Source organism: Mesoplodon mirus (assembly GCF_964341445.2).
Source record: "Mesoplodon mirus genome assembly, chromosome: 7".
NCBI lineage: Eukaryota > Metazoa > Chordata > Mammalia > Artiodactyla > Ziphiidae > Mesoplodon > Mesoplodon mirus.
The window spans coordinates 35,085,178-35,105,405 of record NC_138983.1 but is presented as its reverse complement, the minus strand read 5'-3'; the positions used below and the strand labels follow the sequence as shown (position 1 = coordinate 35,105,405).

General features: G+C 37.3%; 2 protein-coding genes across 10 annotated transcripts in view; one reads left to right on the top strand and one right to left on the bottom strand.

Annotated features, from left to right (window-relative positions):
* Positions 1-20,228, top strand: part of ANO5 (anoctamin 5) — a 102,099-nt gene that overhangs the window by 66,472 nt on the left and 15,399 nt on the right. For all 9 annotated transcript variants that reach the window (XM_082629103.1, XM_082629102.1, XM_082629098.1 and 6 more), the window contains 8 exons: positions 715-849; positions 1,341-1,446; positions 1,537-1,597; positions 10,417-10,568; positions 12,708-12,782; positions 14,377-14,599; positions 16,924-17,093; positions 17,743-17,840. In XM_082629103.1, coding sequence (XP_082485229.1) covers positions 715-849; positions 1,341-1,446; positions 1,537-1,597; positions 10,417-10,568; positions 12,708-12,782; positions 14,377-14,599; positions 16,924-17,093; positions 17,743-17,840 — 1,020 coding nt within the window. The remainder of the gene's footprint in view (positions 1-714; positions 850-1,340; positions 1,447-1,536; positions 1,598-10,416; positions 10,569-12,707; positions 12,783-14,376; positions 14,600-16,923; positions 17,094-17,742; positions 17,841-20,228) is intronic.
* LOC309807837 (glycine cleavage system H protein, mitochondrial-like) lies at positions 14,693-15,252 on the bottom strand (the record flags this gene model as incomplete). The annotated part of the gene is made up of 1 exon (XM_082627785.1): positions 14,693-15,252. One exon carries the CDS (start codon positions 15,250-15,252, stop codon positions 14,731-14,733), a length of 522 nt encoding a protein of 173 aa, XP_082483911.1. The 3' UTR covers positions 14,693-14,730.

The following is a 20,228-nucleotide window of genomic DNA, read 5'->3' as shown; positions in this document are numbered from 1 at the left end:
TTTGAGAGATTCCTTAAGGAGAGAGTCGGTTTAGAAAACAACAGAAAAAAAAAATCCAAAACTTGGTTATAAGACTTGAACATTTATGCCAACTAATGCTGTCACTTTTTAACTCTTTGTAAAGCAAGTGCTGAACTGTATATTTTATGGAACTTTATTAAACACTCATTTTTGATTCCTTGGTTTGCTCCCTGTCTTACAATTCTATAAGCATCCATCAAAGGTCCAAATTTAGAGGAAGATGGAAGTTCAAACATACAACCACTCTCATCTGTTGTGGTCTGAGTACATTCTTCAGTTTTAGAGAGAGATAAAGCAAAAGCCTGTGCACAGATTGTGAATGTGATTTTGATTTGTTAATTGCTAGAAGAATGTTCTGCACTTTATTTCAAAACATTTAAACTCTCTTTAAACTTTAAAAGCTTTTCAAATTACCTGATTATTTCAAAAGTAAATCTTAACTTCCACTCAGTTGGCTTCTTACTTACATGTGTTGTCTCTTTTAATCCTTACACCAATTCTACGGCTAAGCATTATCCTGCATTTTATGATGTGGAAGCTAAAGTTTAGAAAGATTAGTAACTTTATCAAAATTACACAGCTGGAAAGCAATGGAGCCAAAATTAGAATTCAAGTTTGTCTGAATAAAAACCAAGACTCTCAGGATTGTGTCATTCTTACAACCTCTGATTCTCTTTTTACCCTCTTTCATAGGGATTATTATGGAGAAAAAATTGGCATCTATTTTGTCTTTCTCGGATTTTACACAGAAATGCTGCTTTTTGCAGCTATAGTTGGCTTAGCTTGTTTTATTTACGGCTTATTATCGATGCATGATAACTCAAGCAGGTAAGTGCAACTGAGTTGCTCAAATAGAGAATCTTATGCTAACTGAAACTGTTGCTATTATTTTTCTGGAATTTGTGTCAGAATGTTTCCTATGGCAGTGGATAATTGATATTTCTGAAAAAGACCCAAACACAGCAGCTACCCCTCACCGGGTGCTTTATGGAAAATTTGTTTTTAATGATGGGCTCTAAAGATTCTGTTCCTCAAAGCATGATTTGATCTACAAAAATTGCTAGTTCATTTCTCCTTGTGCCATATGTAAGAAGCTGTATAAAGTTGTTCCAATAAGAATAGCTTTGGACTTTCACCCAAACACATCACTTTTAAAATAACGTTGCTCTTGGGAATTCTCTGGCAGTCCAGTTGTTAGGACTTCACACTTCCACTTCCGGCAGCATGGGTTCCATCCCTGGTTGGGGAACAAAGATCCCGCATGCCATGCTGCGTGGACAAAACAAAACAAAACAAAAACTTTCCTCTTCCCTCTGCAGCACTGAGATCTGTGACCCTGAGGTTGGGGGTCAGATTATCATGTGCCCACTCTGTGATGTAATGTGTGACTATTGGAGACTAAATTCTACCTGTTGGGCTTCAAAGGTATGTATGTATTGTGGTGTGTTGAAAAGACTTGCAATTTCCCTCCCTCATTTGATACTAAGTAGTCTTTGTGATATTATTGTTTTACAGTTCTCCCATTTATTTGACAATGAGTCAACCGTGTTCTTTGCAATATTCATGGGAATTTGGGGTGAGTAAATAGTTACATAAAAACAGCTTTCTCCATGTTATCTGTTTTATGGCCATTCATATAACATATACAGTTGGCATACCTTATAAACCAAAGGTGCTTTTACATCTTTATGTCTTTGCTAGCATCAGTACACTGATGGAGTCCACATCAATGGTCATTCGTCTTGATCCTTGGTCCAGAAAGGTCTCTATTAATCATCTGCTCATTTCTCTGAAAAACACTATAATTTTTGAAACTTCATATGTATTCAGATTACCCTGTCTCAGCACTGTGGTAAAAACAGGTTCAATAAGTGCTTAATTCAGGAGAAATAAACATAAGTATTTGGTGGCTGGAGGATATTGAGTCATGGATACAAACTGGAATGAGACTCAAAAATTATTGAGGGTTAATACATCAACAATGAATTTAAATTTCCTGTGTCAAATTCTAGTTCCAGCTTCCAGTTCCATTTGGTAAAAATCTCCCATGTAAGGTGGAATTTCCCTTAATTTTGGAAATGTCCCAGTATCTCTTCTCTTTTGTATCACGTGGGAAGTAAAAGTGTTATGAAGTTATTCCTGCCGTCAGTGAGGAAATTATTTTCTGTAAGAGTAACTTGGCAAGAGGAGGCCTAAAGACTTCTAAAACATGTCTAAAAATTTGGGGGACTCTGGGAAAAGATAGACTTTTTTCTCTCCAATTTAACAAAAAAAGTCTTTAACAAGCTCAAGTGTGTGCATTTAAAAACTGGCCAAGGAGGTACTTCCCTGGTGGTGCAGTGGTTAAGAATCCAGCTGCCAATGCAGGGGTCACAAGTTTGAGCCCTGGTCCAGCAAGATCCCACATGCCGTGGAGCAACTAAGCCTGTGTGCCACAGCTACTGAGCCTGCACTCTAGAGCCCATGAGCCTGTGTGCCACAACTATTGAAGCCTGTGCACCTAGAGCCCATGCTCCACAGCAAGAGAAGCCACCGCAATGAGAAGCCCGCGCACCACAATGAAGAGTATCCCCCACTCGCCGCAACTAGAGAAAGCCTGTGCGCAAAAACAAAGACCCAACACAACCAAAAATTAATTAATTAATTAATTTTAAAAAGAAAAAAACTGGCCAAGGGAGCAAGGTAGCTTGATTCAGGCAATAGGACACCAACATTTGTGGGGGTGTGTACATGAAGCAGAGGTTCTTATGGGTTTCTGTTATTTCTGCTTGACTGCTATGGTCTGAAGAGAAAAGGCCAGATTCAAAGAGAGAATGGAGGACAGAGAAGTCTTACCCACAATTCTCCAGCAACCTCCTCTGGTTAAGTTAGTATATGGACATCTCTTCATAATGTGGCTACTAAATCCTGCCTCTGTCATTTTTTGGAATCAGAAATGGATGATAGGTACACAAATTACAACAAATGTAGTAGTTTTCAGTTCTCTCCATTGACAGAGATTGTACACCAACACTAACCTTATATGTCATAACAAATAAAGGAGCAATTATGCATGGAACACCCAGCAGCTTCAGTGAACATGGGGGTAAAGATATCACTTCAAGATAATGATTTTGTTTCCTTTGGATATATACCTAAAAATGGAATTGCTTCATCCTATTATATTTATATTTTTAATTTCTCAAGGAACCTTCATATTGTTTTCCATAACAGCTACACCAATTTACATTCCCACCGACAATGCACGAGGGTTCCCTTTTTTTTCAGTTTTGTTCTTTTGCAAACGAATATCCAATTTTCCCAAAACCATTTATAGAAGAAACTATTCTTTCCCCATTGAGTATTCTTGGCTCCTTTGTCAAATATTAATTGACCATAACACGTGGGATTATTTTCTGAGCTCTTGATTATGTTCCATATGTCTGTGTGTTTCTCTTTATGCCATGCCAAAAGTACCATGCTATTTTGATTACTATAATTTTGTAATATAGTTTGAGATCAGGAATATGATGCCTACTGCTTTGTTCTTTCTCAAGATTGCTTTGGCTATTTGGAGTCTTTTGTGGCCCCATACAAATTTTCGGATTGTTTTCTCTATTTCTGTGAAAAATAGCATTGGAATTTTGATAGGGATTGCATTAAATCTGGAGATTGCTTGGGTACTATGGACATTTTTATATTAATTCCTCCAATCCATGAGCATGGACTATCTTTCCATTTATTTGTGTCTTCTTCAATTTCTTTCATCAGTGTCTAGTAGCATACAGTGTACATATCTTTCATTTCCTTGGTTAAATTTATTCCTGGGTATTTTGTTCTTTTTGATGTTATTGTAAATGGATTATTTTCTTAATTTCTCTTTCTGTTAGTACGTGGGTAGTATATAGAAACACAACTGGTTTTTTTTGTTTGTTTGTTTGTTTTGTGGTACGTGGGCCTCTCACTGTTGTGGCCTCTCCTGTTGTGGAGCACAGGCTCCGGACTCGCAGGCTCAGCAGCCATGGCTCACGGGCCCAGCCACACCGTGGCATGTGGGATCTTCCCAGACCGGGGCACGAACCCCTGTCCCCTGCATCGGCAGGCAGACTCTCAACCACTGCGCCACCAGGGAAGCCCTCACAACTGGTTTTTATATATTTATTTTTATCCTGGAACGTGACTAAATTTATTTATTCTAACAGTTTTTTGGTGGAGTCTTCAGGATGTTTTTTATAATTTAATGTTATTTGCAAACAGAAACAGTTTTACTTCTTTCCTTCTTTCTTTCTAATTTATATGTCTTTTATTTATTTATTTATTTTTGACTAATTGCTCTGGCAACGAGAAAGGCCACAACAGTGAGAGGCCCATGTACCGCAAAAAAAAAAAAAAAAAAAAAGAATAGACATTCTTGTCTTCTCCCTGATCATAGAGGAATAGCTTTCAGCTTTTCACCATTGACTATGATGGTAGCTATGGGCTTGTCATGTATAGCCCTTATTATATTGAGGTACATTCCATTTATACCTATATTTCTGAGAGTTTTTATCATGATGGATGTTCAATTCTGTTAAATGCTTTTTCTGCATCTGTTGAGATGATTTTTTAAAATTTATTTTGTTTATGTGGTATACCGTGTTGATTGATTTGTGGATGTTGAACTATCCTTGTATCCCTGGAGTAAATCCCACTTGATCATCCTGTATAATTCTTTTAATATATTGCTGAATTTGATTTGCTACTCTTTTGTTCAGGTTCTTTGCATCTATGTTCATCAAGTATAATTTCTTTACTTGTAGTGTCTTTGTCTGACTTTGGTGTCAGGATAATGACGGCCTCATAAAATGAGTTTGGAAGTTTTCTTTCCTCTTCTAGTCTTTGGAAGAGTTTGAGAAGGATTAATTATTCTTTACATGTATGATAGAATTCACCAGTAAAGCTATCTGATCTGGACTTTTGTTGGTGGGGACGTTTTTGATTACTGATTCAATATCCTTACTGGTAATTGGTCTGTTAAGATTTTCTATTTCTTCATGATTCAGTTTCAGTAGGTTGTATGTTTCTAGGACTTTATCCATTTCTTCTAGGTTATCCACTGTGTTGGCACATAATTGTTCATAGTAGTCTCATGATCCTTTGTATTTCTGTGGTATTAGTTGTCATGTCTCTTATTTAGTATCTACTTTTATTTATTTGAGCCTTATCATTTTTTTCTTGGTAATTATGGCTAAAGGTTTTCTATTCAAAATAGAAGGTTATCTTTTCAAAATAGAACAGTCATTGATCTTTTCTATTGTCTTTTTGTCTCTTTTATTTATTTACCCTCTGATCTTTGTTATTTCCTTCCTTCTACTACCTTTGGCTTACTTTGCTCTTCTTTTTCTGGTTCCTTAATGTCTAGAGTTAGATTGTTTATTTTAGCTTTTTCTTGGTTCTTAATGTGGGCATTTATCCCTATGTACTTCCTTCCTAGAATTGCTTCTGCTGCCTCCTGTACGTTTTGGTATATTGTATTTCCAGTTTCATTTGTTTCAAAATATTGTTTAATTTCTCTGTTGATTTTTCTAAGTTTGTTCAGTAGCATGTCCTTTATTCTCCACATATTTGTGAATTTTCCAGTTTTAACTTTTCCTGTAATTCTAGTTTCATACCATTGTGGTCAGAAAAGATGCTTGATATGATTTCAAACTTTGAAATTTATTGACTTCTTTTGTGGTGCTAATATATGGCCTTTCCTGGAGAACATTCTGTGTGCACTTAGAAGAATGTGTATTCTACTGCTGTTAGATGGAAAGTGCTGTCAATGCCTGTTAAGTCCCTCTGGTCTAACATGTAGTTTAAGTCCAATGATTCCTTATTAATTTTCTGTCAGGATGATCTATCCATTGTTGAAAATGGGGTGTTGAAGCTCCCTACTATTATTATATTGCTGACAATTTCTGTCTTCAGGTCTGTTAACATTTGCTGTATATATTTTAGGTGCTCCTCTATTGGGTGCATAAGTATTTATAAGTGTTATATCTTCTTGTTTGATGGATCTCTCTATCATTATACAAAGATCTTCTTTTCCCTTTATTGTGATTTTTGTCTTAAAGTCTATTTTGTCTTATATAAGTATAGTTAATCTTGCTTTCTTTTGGTTTCAGTTTGTATGGAATATCTTTTTCCATCCTTTCACTTTTAGTATATATGTGTCCTTACAGCTGAAGTGAGTTTCTTGTAGGCAGCACATAGTTGAGTCTTGTTTTTTTATCCATTCAACCACTCTGTGACTTTTGATTGGCGAATTTAGTTAATTACATTAAAGTAATTATTGACAGATATGGACTTACTATTGCCATTTTGTTAATTGTTTTGTAATTCATTTGTTCCTTTCTTCCTCTCTTGCCTTCTTCTTTTGGGGTATGATAATTTTATGTAATGGTATGCTTAGATTCCTTTTTCTTTATCTTTTGCATGTCTTTTATAGGTTTTTGCTCTGTGATTACAGTGAGGCTTTTATAAAACATCTTATAGGTATAACATTCTATTGCAAGCAAAGCAAATTAATTCCAAATGCATACTAACGCTCTATATTTTTACTTTCCTTCCCATGTTTTATGTTTTTGATGTCACAGTTTATATCTTCTTAGCTTGTGTATCCTTTAACCAATTATTATAGTTACACAATTCTATTGTAGTCACAGTTATTTTTACTACTTTTGTCTTTTAACCTTCATAATAGATTTACAAGTGAGTTATCTACCACCATTATAACATGAGTACTTTAAATTTAACTATGCATTTACCTATATACTAATAAGATTTGTACTTTTATATGTTTTCATTTCAGTTTAAAGAGGTCCCTTTAACATTTCTTGAAAAGCCATTCTAGTTGTGATAAATTCTTTCCACTTTTACTTGTCTGGAAAACTTTCCAGGTAGAGTATTCTTGGTCCTCAAATTTGTTCAGTACTTTGACTATATGCTACTCCCTTCTGGCCTGCAGTTTCTGCTGAAAAATCTGCTGATAGTCTTATGAGGGTTCCCTTATACATAAGTTGTTTTTCTCTTCTTGCTTATAAGATTCTCTCTTTGTCTTTAACTCTTGACTTTTTAAATATAATGTGTCTCAGTGTGGTTCTCTTTGTTTTCATCGTTTTTGGAACTCAGTGGGTTTCATAGATATGATATTTGTTTTTTTCCCCATGTTAGAGAAGTTTTTACCCATTATTTGAATGTGCTGTCTCTCTCTCTCTCTCTCTCTATTCTCTTTCTGAGACCCCCTATAATGCAAATGTTGGTCTGCTTGATATTGTCCCATAACTCCCTTAAGCTGACTTCATTTTTTTTCACTCATTTTTCATTTTCATTTCATTCATTTTTTCTCCTCTGACTGAATGAATTCCACTTGCCTTTCTTGGGGTTTACTGATCCTTTCTTCATTTGATGTAGTATGCTGCTGAACCCTTCTATTGAATTTTACAATAAAATTATTGTATTCTTCAGCTCTATGATCTCAGTTTATTACTTTCTTATATTTTCTGTCTCTTTGTTCAGATTCTCACTTTATTCATGCATTGTTCTCCAGACCTCAGTAAGCATCTTTATGACCATTATTTCGAACTCTTTATCAGGTAAATTGCTTGTTTTCATTTCATTAAGGTCTTTTTTTTCAGTTTATCTTGTTCTTTTATTTGGAACATATTTTCTTTTGTTTCTTCATTTACCTTGGCTCTCTTTGTTGATTTCTGTGCATTAGGTAAAACAGCTACCTCTCCCAGTGTTGAAAGTGTGGCCTGTGATTGTTCAAGCTGCCTTCTTTGTTCTTAGTGGCTCCCAGTATTTGGGGGGTGTGCCAAAACCCATCAGTGTCCCAAATGGGAAGATCTCAGTCAGCACCTAGATGCAGGCTGTTTGGAAGCTGGACCCACAGGCAGCAGCTTTTAAAGTCTGCAAATAGATCTCTTTCAAAGAAAGATTGGAAGATGGGCATTTGTGTCTACTGCCTCTGCTTTTAACCTTGGGGAGAAAACCAGTTAGGAACTGTTTGTTTGCTGCAGCAATCAAAGCAGTATGGTACTGGCATAAAGATAGACATGCAGACCAATGAAACAGAATGGAGCCTAGAAATAAATCCACATGTATATTGTAAATTAATCTTCAACAGGATTTCCAAGAAAACAAAATGGGGAAAGGATAGTCTCTTCAACAAATGGTGCTGGCGAAATCTGGATGGCGACATGCAAAAGAATGAAATTGGATCCTTATCTTTGTCAACTGAAAAAAAATCCACAACCTGAAAGTTGAGAATTATGTTTTATTTGGCAGACTTTCTGAGGACTTCAAGCCCAGGAGGCAGCCTCTCAGATAGCTCTGAGGAACTGCTCTGAAGAGGTAAGGGAGGAGCCAGGATACATAGGAGTTTTGCAACAGACCAGGTAGTCAGAACATCAGAAGATTACTATTAATTAAAGAAAACCAGATACCTTAAGTTAATGAATTAGCGCTTTTCTTTGTATGGGAAGATGCAAGAATTTGGGCTAATTGAAATCATTCCTTTGATATGCACCTTAGCTATCTAGGGCCAATATCCTGTTCTTTCCCATCTTGAGTTCCCTCAGGGCTCACCATCTGGGCTGTAGTGGCTTGATGGCTACAACATCCTTTGTTGACCGATATAGCAGGCAACATTTTTCATTCACATCTTACACCATCACAAAAATCAATTCAAAATGGATTAAAGACTTAAACATAAGACCTGAAACTGTAAAAATCGTAGAAGAGAGTATAAGGAAAATCTATATGACATTGGTCTTGGCAGTGATTTCATGCAGATGACACCAAAGCCCAGGCAACAAAAACAAACAAAATAAGCTAGACTACCTCAAACTAAAATGCTCTGCACAGCAGAGACAACAGTGAACAGAATGCAAAGGCAACCCATTGAAAGGCAGAAAATATTTGCAAACCATCTATCTAATAAAGGGTTAATCTCCAAAATATATATAAGGAACACCTGTAGCTCAATAGTTTAAAAAAAAACAAAACCTAACCTGATTAAAAATGGACAAAGGGGGCCTCCCTGGTGGCGCAGTGGTTGAGAGTCCGCCTGCCGATGCAGGGGATACGGGTTCGTGCCCCGGTCTGGGAGGATCCCATATGCCGCGGAGCGGCTGGGCCCGTGAGCCACGGCCGCTGGGCCTGCGCATCCGGAGCCTGTGCTCCGCAACGGGAGAGGCCACAACAGTGAGAGGCCCGCATACCGCAAAAAGAATAGAAAAAAAAAAAAAATGGACAAAGGACTTGAAAAGACATTTCCCCGAAGAAGTTATACAATTGGCCAAAAGATATATGAAAAAATACTTAATGTCATTAGTTATCAGAGAAATGTAAATCAGACCACAATGAGATGTTATCTCACACCTGTCAGGATGCCTATTACGAAAATGATGAGGATGTGGAGAATTATAATGAATTCTTGCATACTACTGGTGGGAATGCTAAATGGTACAACCGGAAAACAGTGTGGAAGTGCCTCAAAAAATTAAAATAGAACTGTCATATAATCTAGCAATCCCACTTCTGGGTATTTACCCAAAATAATTGAAATCAGGATCTCGAAAAGATGTTAGCACTCCTGTGTTCATTGCAACTCTCTCCACATTAACCAAGATGTGGACACAATCTAAATGTCCATTGACAGATGAATGGGTAAAGAAACTAGTGTGTGTGTGTGTGTGTGTGTGTGTGTGTGTGTATGTAAACTAGTTATGTCTATGCCTTAGAAGGGTTTTAAGGGAAGGTTCTTCTGTGGGTGTTGGTAATGTTTTATATACTTTTCTGTAAATATGTTATTCTTTAAGTAAAAGTTTGTTTAAAAATTATATATATTGTATATTATACTATATAATATTATAATACATATATATATATAGAGAGAGAGACAGAGACAGGGAGAGAGACAAAGAGAGACAAAGAGAGAGAGAGAGAGACCTACTGTGTTATGAAATGGTTCCTTTGTTTTCCTTAAATTTCCCTAAGCCCGAGAATATGGTACGATTGCTTGAATGATTTCAGTAAAAGACATGCAAACAAAATCTAGGTGTTAGTAAAAAGTCAAGTTTAAATATTATTTCAAATTATCTGAATGAAGAGAGAGAGAATAGCGTGCCTGAAAAAAAATTTTTCTTGCATGGACTGCTGTCTAAGAAGCTAATTTGTATTTCTATATATGAGTTATTTCAATACTATGATATAGTATTCTGTCAAAATTAATAATTTTATAATTTTATCATCAAACAGCGACAGAAGAACCATCATACATACAACCAAAATGATTTTTTAAAGTAAAGAAAAATCTAGTTATTATCTCCTCATTCACTTATTCCTCCATCTCTTTATTATATTTGTTTTTATACATTTCTTTGCCCATAGTCACATTGTTTTTGGAGTTTTGGAAACAACGACAAGCCAGACTGGAATATGAGTGGGACCTGGTGGACTTTGAGGAGGAGCAGCAGCAGCTCCAGCTGAGACCTGAATTTGAAGCTATGTGTACACATAGGAAAATTAATGCAGTGACTAAGGTATGTTAGGAAACTGAAATAAGCAGTATATTTCAATGGACACACTGCTGTGGGTGGCCTCTCAAATAGTGATGTGTATTTTAATTTGCCTTTAAAATATTCTACAACATATAAATCACATAAACTTATTTACTTGCTTCTAATATACATTTTGAACACATGCAAAAGTAGGTAGAAAAGTATAATGAGCCCCAGGATGGAATCATCACCCAGCTTCAATTATTATTATTTCATGGGCAATCTTTTTTCATTTATACACCTACCCCTCCCTGCCACTAGATTATTTTGAAGCAAATCCAAGTCATCATATCATGCAATACATAGTTTTAATACTAAGTGAAATAAAATGAACTGGAAAATAGTGTGCATGCTGTGGGCTTTGTATATAAATATATAGACATGGAAATGATACTAAGTTAATTCATGAAAATTAAAATAGTATTGTATTAAGGTAGTGGGCTTACGAGTGATTGCTTTATTCGACCAAAGTTAATTCACCTAGTCCATTCTAATTAATTATAATGGGAAGATCATTGCACTGGTGTCTGGAAAGGAAAGTCTAGATTTTGGGATAACTGGCAAACTGGCTTTATGTTGTTGACTGAGTTATTTGACTTATTGGTACCTCATTTTTGTTTCACTTGAAAACGGAAGATACTTTGCAGACTCTTGGCTGCATATTCTTAAAGTCCCCACCTTTCCATAATCTATAATCACCATGTTACCTGATGCTATTAAAGAGAGAATAGAATATGCCTCTAAAAATCTCTTCAGTACAATTCCCTACTCTGTTCAGGACACTGTTCTTGTGTATAATACTCAACATTCTTCTCACAGTGCAGGCATCCACTAAACATTTATTAAATTGCCTTGAAACATTACAAAAAATTCAGTAAATGAATGAAGAGAAAAATCACCTCAGAAAATACATTAACAATTTGGGTGGCTATTTGAAATTAATAAAAAATATATTAAAAGAGAGATTGTCATAATAATGATATGATGTGTACTTGTTCATACTTAATGGGATAAAAAAGAAAATAAAAGCAGGCCTATTGGCTTTGCCAAACACTGTTGACCAAAAGCAAGATGTACTGAATGTTTACATTTGAAACCAGTTGAAAAACAATATGTATTGATTCACTGTGAATCATCTACTTCACTTAGCTTTAATGGCTTTGGAAATGAGAGTTTTTTCTTTTTTTTTTTTTTATTTCATTGCAGTGATTCTTCAGTGGTTAAGCACAACCAGAATTCTTACATTTGAGTCTGTTGGGAACACATACATGCAGGAATGGACACACACGTGCACACATAAATATGCACATACACACGAACACACAGACACATTGGATACATACATGCGTACACATGTACATAATCAGATGTATCCACAGATATCCTGGGGTTCAATAGAGCTCTTGGGCAGCCTACCCTGACTGGTATGTTCTGTTTGCATTCAGTCCTTTCTGAAAAACCCTTGAGACTGTACAGATGTAAAATCTTATATGTTAAATAGAGTTACATGATTTAGATTTCTGCTGACAACTATTTTTTACTGTATGACAGTATTTTGGCCATAAGATCTAACTGCCTCTCGATATAGCTAAAAATATCAGCTGGTATAATTACTATCTTCCATTAATGACTTAAAAAACCATAATTGTAGAAAAGTCTGGACCCCTGAACTGTGTGGAAGAAGACAATCCTATAAATATAAAGAAGGCATCCTACTTAATATCATACAGAGCAATTACAGAGCAGTGCATTCAACTCAATTCAATTTAACTCAATTAGAAAATTTTAACATCATTAAGGCATGTCCACTTAAGCAGCAGCCCTCAGGTTTTGACTTTGTTTTCCTGTCTCCCTCTCCCTAAATACAACTCTAATTCAACACTCAGGAAATAATGTGTATCCTTTATATCTCATATCATTTGTAAAATATTTCATCTAAGAGCCCTAAAGGTTTCTACCTAAACGTAAGGAACCACTACTAGACTGTAGCATTCCATGAGCTGTGGTGAACCCATTGGGGAGGTTTCTGCTTTAACATGGCTTTGTGATTTTGACTACTGCTTGGATTCCCAACTTTGAGGGTAGATTTTGAATTTTGCTATGATTTCTTCAAAATTACAGGAGATGGAGCCTTACTTGCCTCTGTGTAGTCGTATTCCATGGTACTTTTTATCAGGAGCCACAGTGACTTTATGGGTGAGCATTGTTTAAAAACTATTATCATCTATTGATGTAAGATCATACTGGGATTACCTCAATAGTTTTGTCTGCAATGGCTCGAGTCCCTCTCTTCCCTCCCACTCCACAGTATTTCTTTTTTTTATCTTGAATGGAGCTCTTATATAAAATAAACTGTAATTTACATGGATGTGCCATGATTAAACCTTGGATAAAGAGTTGGGGGGAGAGAGAGGTGCTATATCTTAAAGCCCATCCCTACTCCCCACCTCCAACTCTTTGTTAATTTGGTGATAACTTGAAACCAGAACAGTATAATAAATAATTTGATTACAGACTATTTGTTTAGTTTTTTTAAAATTATTAATTTATCTTTTATCTGTTTAACATACTTATACAAAATGAAAAACTTTATACCATTAAGGTTCATTCTCTTGCCAAGATAAATGGAAGAAAATGTTACATCTTCTACATGAAGAATTTAATTAGCATATCCCATTGTTAGGGAGTCAGATTTTTTCCATGCCTTTTACCTGATAGATTTCTCCATCATCATAATCTATTTCCTGCACTCCCCTTTCAAAATTTATATCCTCTTACAGTTGACCTTTAGTTTTAGGAAAACTAAAACCTCTGAGAAGTTAGCCTGTTGAAGTATAAATAATTAGCAGTTGTAGACTGTGTTTTAACCTCACCATTCTATATTGTCCTATAATATTTTATCTTTAACCTTTTTTGATAAAGGTATTGGTTTTTCTATTTTAAATGTGTGTTTTCCTAGATGATATAACAATCATTTTAAGAGAGATGATAGAATAAAAGGGGGTGATAATCAATTTGGGACACTCCTTGAAAAATATTCTGGAGTGTGGTTCCAGAAAGATCACTGTCATTTATTTCTAGTACTCATTCAATTTGATTCAGTTCCTCAACTTTCACAATAAAATTCTCCAATCATTGACATAAAGATTTTTGTGATTTTGTAATATGTAAAGGTATAAAATTTATACAAATATCTAAATTACCAGGCATATCAGACTACTAATGGCAGTATTCTGAGGGGAAATGAAATCGAACCTTTAAACGTATTTTTCTTGAGAAAGTAAGTGATCTTCACACTACACATTTAACTACAACCTAGAGCAGAGGTTACCAAACATTTGCTGTAAAGGATATATTATAGGCTTTGTGGGCCACAAATCGTCTCTGACACATAATTGTCTTTATTTTTCTTTACAACCTTTAAAAATGCAAACAAACAAACAAAAAAATTCTTACCTTAAGGGCCACGCAAGAACAGTAAGGCCACAAGCAGACTCTGGCTTGCTGGTAGTTTTCCAACTCGTTCTATAGGATAGGCCTAGAGGATGGTCAGTGAATACTTTTCTATTTTCGATTTAATCAGCTGCTACCATACACCTTATCGCTAACCCTTTTACGTTCCTAGTTTTCATCTCCTGCCATCTATGGTGAGAGGGACTGACTTGGCTTGCTTTCCATGTCAGATCTGCTAAACTTAATATATGAGTTGAAGAGAAGAGTGTGTTTCAGATATATATGCATCACAGGGATTCAGAGGCCAGAGTGACCAGTTTTTGTTTCCCTTCCCCAGATGTCTCTGGTCGTCGCGTGTATGGTAGCTGTGATTGTATACCGCCTGTCAGTCTTTGCTACATTTGCTAGCTTCATGGAAAGTGAAGCATCCTTAAAGCATGTCAGAAGTTTCCTCACTCCCCAGATAACCACATCTCTCACTGGATCGTGCTTGAACTTTATTGTCATCTTGATCTTGAATTTCTTTTATGAAAGGATATCTGCCTGGATTACAAAAATGGGTAAGCCGGCCAAATCATTAGTATGACTCTGAAAAAGGGTTCCTACCAGTGCTATACCTGCATTCTGGATAATCCCCAAGGGAGTTCTTTTGTTTGTTTGTTTCAAACTAGTTTATTTAGGGGTTCCATTTTCACTCCTCAATAGATTTTATGTATTTCTCATATGCTTCTTCACTCATTAGTTCATCTAGTTCTGAAGGGTTACGGAGTGTCATCTTGATCAGCCAACCATCTTCATAACAAGATTTGTTGACAAGTCCTGCATTTTCTGCTAGAGCTTCATTAATTTCATTTACTTCTCCTGATAGAGGAGAATAGCATTCACTAGCAGCTTTCACACTTTCCAAAGCACCAAATTCCTCTTGTTTGTTCAATTTTGTCCCAACTTCAGGCAGACTACAGTAAACAACATCTCCCAAAGCTTCCTGTGCAAAATTGCTGATTCCCACTGTTCCAACACCGTTTTCTGTTGTTACCCATTCATGTTTGTCTGTGAATTTACCACCCGACAGCAGAGTGGGGCCGGTGCGCAGCACCCGGATGGCGCCCGCCCGCAGTCCCCAGTGCCACGGCGGGCAGGGCACCTTGGGCACAGAGATGGCGTGCAGGCTGCAGACCGCGGCCCACAAGCTCCGCGCCACTCGCAGCGCCATGTTCGAAGGGGTGCAGAGGGTCTCCGCGCGCTGGGAGTTCATTTTTTAAAGGCACATTTTAAGGCAGTTTTGCTCTACAGGTAGACCCATAGCCTGCTACTTCAGAATCCCCTAACAGCTACATTCAGGCCTATTAGAGTGGAAGCAGGGAAAATAACTAAAAAGAATTAGGACTCTGTAGATCTTTTTGAGTATTCTTACCTTAATCCTTCCTTGATGGGGTTAGTTGAAGCCTAAATAAAATCCTCACACGTTCCTGAAGACACAGATAATTTTTATATCGTGTGTATGTTGTTTAGAAGGTATTGGATTTTGAAAATCATTGTGAGGAAAACAGAACAATCAGGTCCTCCTGAATAAATCTAAAAGTTAGTGCTTCTCTTTTCAGTTGCCATGTGTTAGAACCTGGATTATGTTCTTTTAAAAATTTCTCCTAAAGCCATGAGGGAAGGTGAAGGCGTCACAGGTGGAGTGGTAGGTTCAGTCAGGAAGACTAGCACAGAGCACAGTTGCTCCTGGCCTTGCCCCCAACAAGTTGGAGATGAGATCAGAGACTCAACTCCAGACCTCAGCTTCTTCTGGGACTGCTCTCTCCAGGAGCTCATGCCCCCCTCCTCTAAATCTGTACACTGACAGTGTGCCCAGTGGTAACCAAAAGGGCAGCACAGTATTTACTCTGCACTAGAGTAAGCACTGGGAAGCAACTGTCATTAAAAACTATTTTCAAATTTGGAGTTCTTCTCTCTCAGTTTTACTTATTTTTTCTGCTAGCAACGGCCAAAAAATAAAAAAATTATAGCAATTAGCACCTACAAACAAAGCACCTAAAAAATATCTCAGCTTTCATCAACGAGAAAAATCTCTTGTATTCACATTAGAGATTTTGTAGGAATGCAGCTAAATTTCAGTAAAATGGAAGCGTTATCTGTGTCTTTAGAATATGTGTTAGTATTTCAGTGTTGCTGAAAATGTCATGGATTTGGCTGGATCAGCTTGTACTCTTGGGAGGTTATCAGTTCAGAAAAGCACGGCCCCTTACTCTTTCATGCCTCATGTTTTTTTTAGTGTGGTGTGAAGAGACTCTAACTTTTTCTTATCTATGGAATTCATAAAATGATAGATCATGATCATGCACTTTAAGTGAAGGAGAGGGAAAATATGTACTATTACTGCCACCGTTTGCATGACATTGTTTTCTAAACTGATAAAGCCATTTAATTCATGAGAGGAAAGCACAATTCAGTTTGAAACCATCCTCTGCCCTTCATAAGATTTACTTTGTTTACACCTGATTGAAACCAGAGGAGCGAGATCTGATGTGTTTACAGGGTATCATATAATGTTACGGGGATGAGCATAAGGCTCTTCAGTCTAATAGGCACTTGAATTCCATATTTTGACTGTGTGACCCCAGGCAAGTACTTCATCCCTCTAAATGTACTAATGACAGTTTCCCAGCATTCTCTGGTGATTAGATTAACACACAATCTCTAGTAGAAAGCCTAGTGCACATCCATAGCTACTTCATATTGGTCAGCTATGACCAGAGTGGGGAAGATTTCAACAGACTCTCAGAATAATATGACTAGATATCCACTTATCTCAGGGAGTAAAATAAATAAGAAGAAGCAGGAAGGTGCATTATTAAACCTTGGTGTTTTTATTTACCAGAAATTCCTCGGACTCACCAGGAATATGAGAGCAGTCTTACCTTGAAAATGTTCCTGTTTCAGTTTGTAAATTTTTACTCGTCCTGCTTCTATGTAGCTTTCTTTAAAGGGAAGTTCGTGGGCTATCCTGGAAAATACACATATTTGTTTAATGTGTGGAGAAGTGAAGAGGTAAGAATTCTCTAGAGAGGTGAGGTTTGTGGCTTCAGTAACTCATTGTTAACTAAATACCTTTAGGTGTGCCCGCACTAACTCAGATTTTATCAAGTTGCAGGAAAAGTTTAAGACACTGACTCTGTCCACAGAGCATATTGGTCTTAGAATCCTGCTATCTGATAGACTTTCCAGTTCCTTTTGGGCAAGAAGTTATATTGTACCTATTGTTTGGTATAAAATGTGAACTATGAACTGGAATAAGTAAGTTCTGTATTCCTGAAGACTTCCATCAAAAGATGAATAACTTTCTAGAGGTACAGCAAAAAGGGCTCTACCGTGGGTACAGAGTTAGAACAGTTCGGTGGTTTCCAAACCTGGCTGTGCATCCAGATCACATGGAGAAAATAACAACTTCCAGCCCTAATCCAGATATAAAGATTCGGAATTTTCTAAGGCCCAGAAATCTGTTTTTAACATATTTCACAGCTGAATCTAATGTAGCTAGACTGGTGATCATGCTTGGAACTAAATATCCATTTATATTTCTTTAATATCTGTTCCAATGCAAATCTTCAGATTCTCACCCTCTGGTTTGGGATTTCTTTCATTGCAGAAGTCCATCTTTCATTCTTTACTTTATTTTTCTCCTTTTTCTTCTTACTAGTGTGATACTGGAGGCTGTCTAGTAGAATTGACAACCCAGTTGACCATTATAATGACTGGAAAACAGGTCTTCGGAAACATTAAAGAAGCCATTTATCCGTATGTATAACTTACAAGTTTTTGCTTTTTTTTAAGTAAGCATGAGAGGTTTCCTCTGGAAAAAGATGGAATTCTTTGATTATCATTGTGCCTTTGTTAGCTAATGTTTAAGTCAATAGCAACCAAAAAACTTCACTTTTAATCAACAGTCAAGAATATATTGTGACTTCCCTGGTTAAGAATCTGCTTGCCAAAGCAGGGGACACAGTTTCGATCCCTGGTCCGGGAAGATCCCACATGCCATGGAGCAACTAAGCCCGTGCACCAAAACTACTGAGCTTGTGCTCTAGAGCCCACGAGTGACAACTACTGAGCCCATGTGCTTCAACTACTGAAACCTGTGTGCCTAGAAGCCTGTGCTCCGCAACGAGAAGCCACCGCAATGAGAAGCCCGCGCACCGCAATGAAGAGTAGTCCCCACTCGCTGCAACTAGAGAAAGCCCATGTGCAGCAACAAAGACCCAATGCAGCTAAAAATTAAAAAAAATAATAAATTAATTAGTTAATTTAAAAAGAATATATTAAGGTAATACAGACTTTTAAATATACATCTATTGCTTGAGAAAGTTTAGGGAAAGGTAGTTATCTCTGTCTCCTGTGAAGTTTCCACTGGGAAATCTAAATGTTATATGCTCCGTAGGTTATTCTACATGTTGCATTTTATTTCTCAAAATTACTAAAAGTTGAATTCTTTAAAAGTATCTGTGTGTCACGGACACATCTGTTACTGAACCAAACTCGGGTCCACTCACCTGCCTGCAGTAAGGCCAATCTACTGACACCGGGTTACGGTGAAGGAAATTGCAGTGTTTATTGTAACTCACCATACAAGTAGTCTGGGACAGCTAGTGCCTGATGGGTTTCAGGAAAGCATTTTCAAAGTCCAGGTGAGGGAGGGGGGTTTACAGGGTATGTGATCAGCTCATGCACAATTATCTGATTGGTTGATGATGAGGTAACAGGGCTGTGTCACAGGGGTTAACATTAGGCTCTAGTAGGTCTGGGGGCTATGTGCTCATAGTCATCAAGTAGTTAACATCTTCCATTTGGTGGGGGTTTTCACATCTGTAAGACAACTCAGGAAATGTGCATCAGATACTATTCTCTATTACTTCCGACAGGAACTAAAGCAGAAGATATGCGGAGGAGTCTGTCCCAGGAAGACCCCATAGGGTCCTTCTCAGTTACACATCTAGGCACAGAAACTGTTTATGAATGAAATTCTGGCACGTGAAGAAATCACTCTCTGTCCCCAAAGCATAGCAATAATGAATACATTATAAAAAAAAAAATGACAGTTGATCTCAAATATAAGGTGAAAATTCCCATGGATAAAAAGAGGAAGAATTAGGGACTTCCCTGGTGGTGCAGTGGTTGAGGGTCCGCCTGCCAATGCAGGGGACACAGGTTCGTGCCCCAGGAGGATCCCACATACTGCGGAGCGGCTGGGCCCGTGAGCCATGGCTGCTGAGCCTGTGCATCTGGAGCCTGTGCTCCACAACGGGAGGGGCCCCAACAGTGAGAGGCCTGCGTACTGCAAAAAAAAAAAAAAAAAAAAAAAGAATTATAAGCCTGTAATCTTGTGGGGCTCTGAGTTAGGAAGTTATAGTGTCAGGGTGTAACACCTATAGGATGAAGTGGACCAAAAGTGCACCATTTAAGACAGGGGACTAGCCAGTTTAACTGTACTTAAAGCTAGGGACTGGGTGTATTCTTACTCATGAAAGATGGTTGAAAGTACCCCCCCCCTCACCCACTGCCACAGTTTCATAGTACTCCTGGGGTGCTATTTCATGTGCTGACAAAGGAAGAACATAGATGTATACTTTCAAATGGTATTTGATACACCACATCCCTAATATTGCCACAGAGAAATAATACCAAACTGTTATTTTCAATCCTAGCTCTAGATTGAGAACCTGGAGGCAGAATGGAGGTAAACCCTAAACAAAACACAAGAGGGAAAATAAATAAATATGCCCAGAGAGGAAAAGAGACAGGACAGTAAAAGAAAAAAGAAACAAGTAAATTTAAGCCTACAGACCAAAATTCAAAAACTTACAAGATTTAATGCTACAAAGGCCACTAACAAAATCAATTCTTAGAAAGTGAACTTACTCCAGGTAGGAGATTCTGGCAAAGCCTAAAAACATAAAAGGAGGTGATACTGTCAATAAAAAGGATAAGGAAATAACAAATTAAAACAGATATAAATGAAACAAGAACAAATGGATATGGGCTTCCCTGGTGGCACAGTTGTTAAGAATCCGCCTGCCAATGCAGGGGATGTGGGTTCGAACCCTGGTACGGGAAGATCCCACATGCTGTGGAGCAACTTAGCCCATGCACCACAACTACTGAGCCTGTGCTCTAGAGCCCATGAGCCAC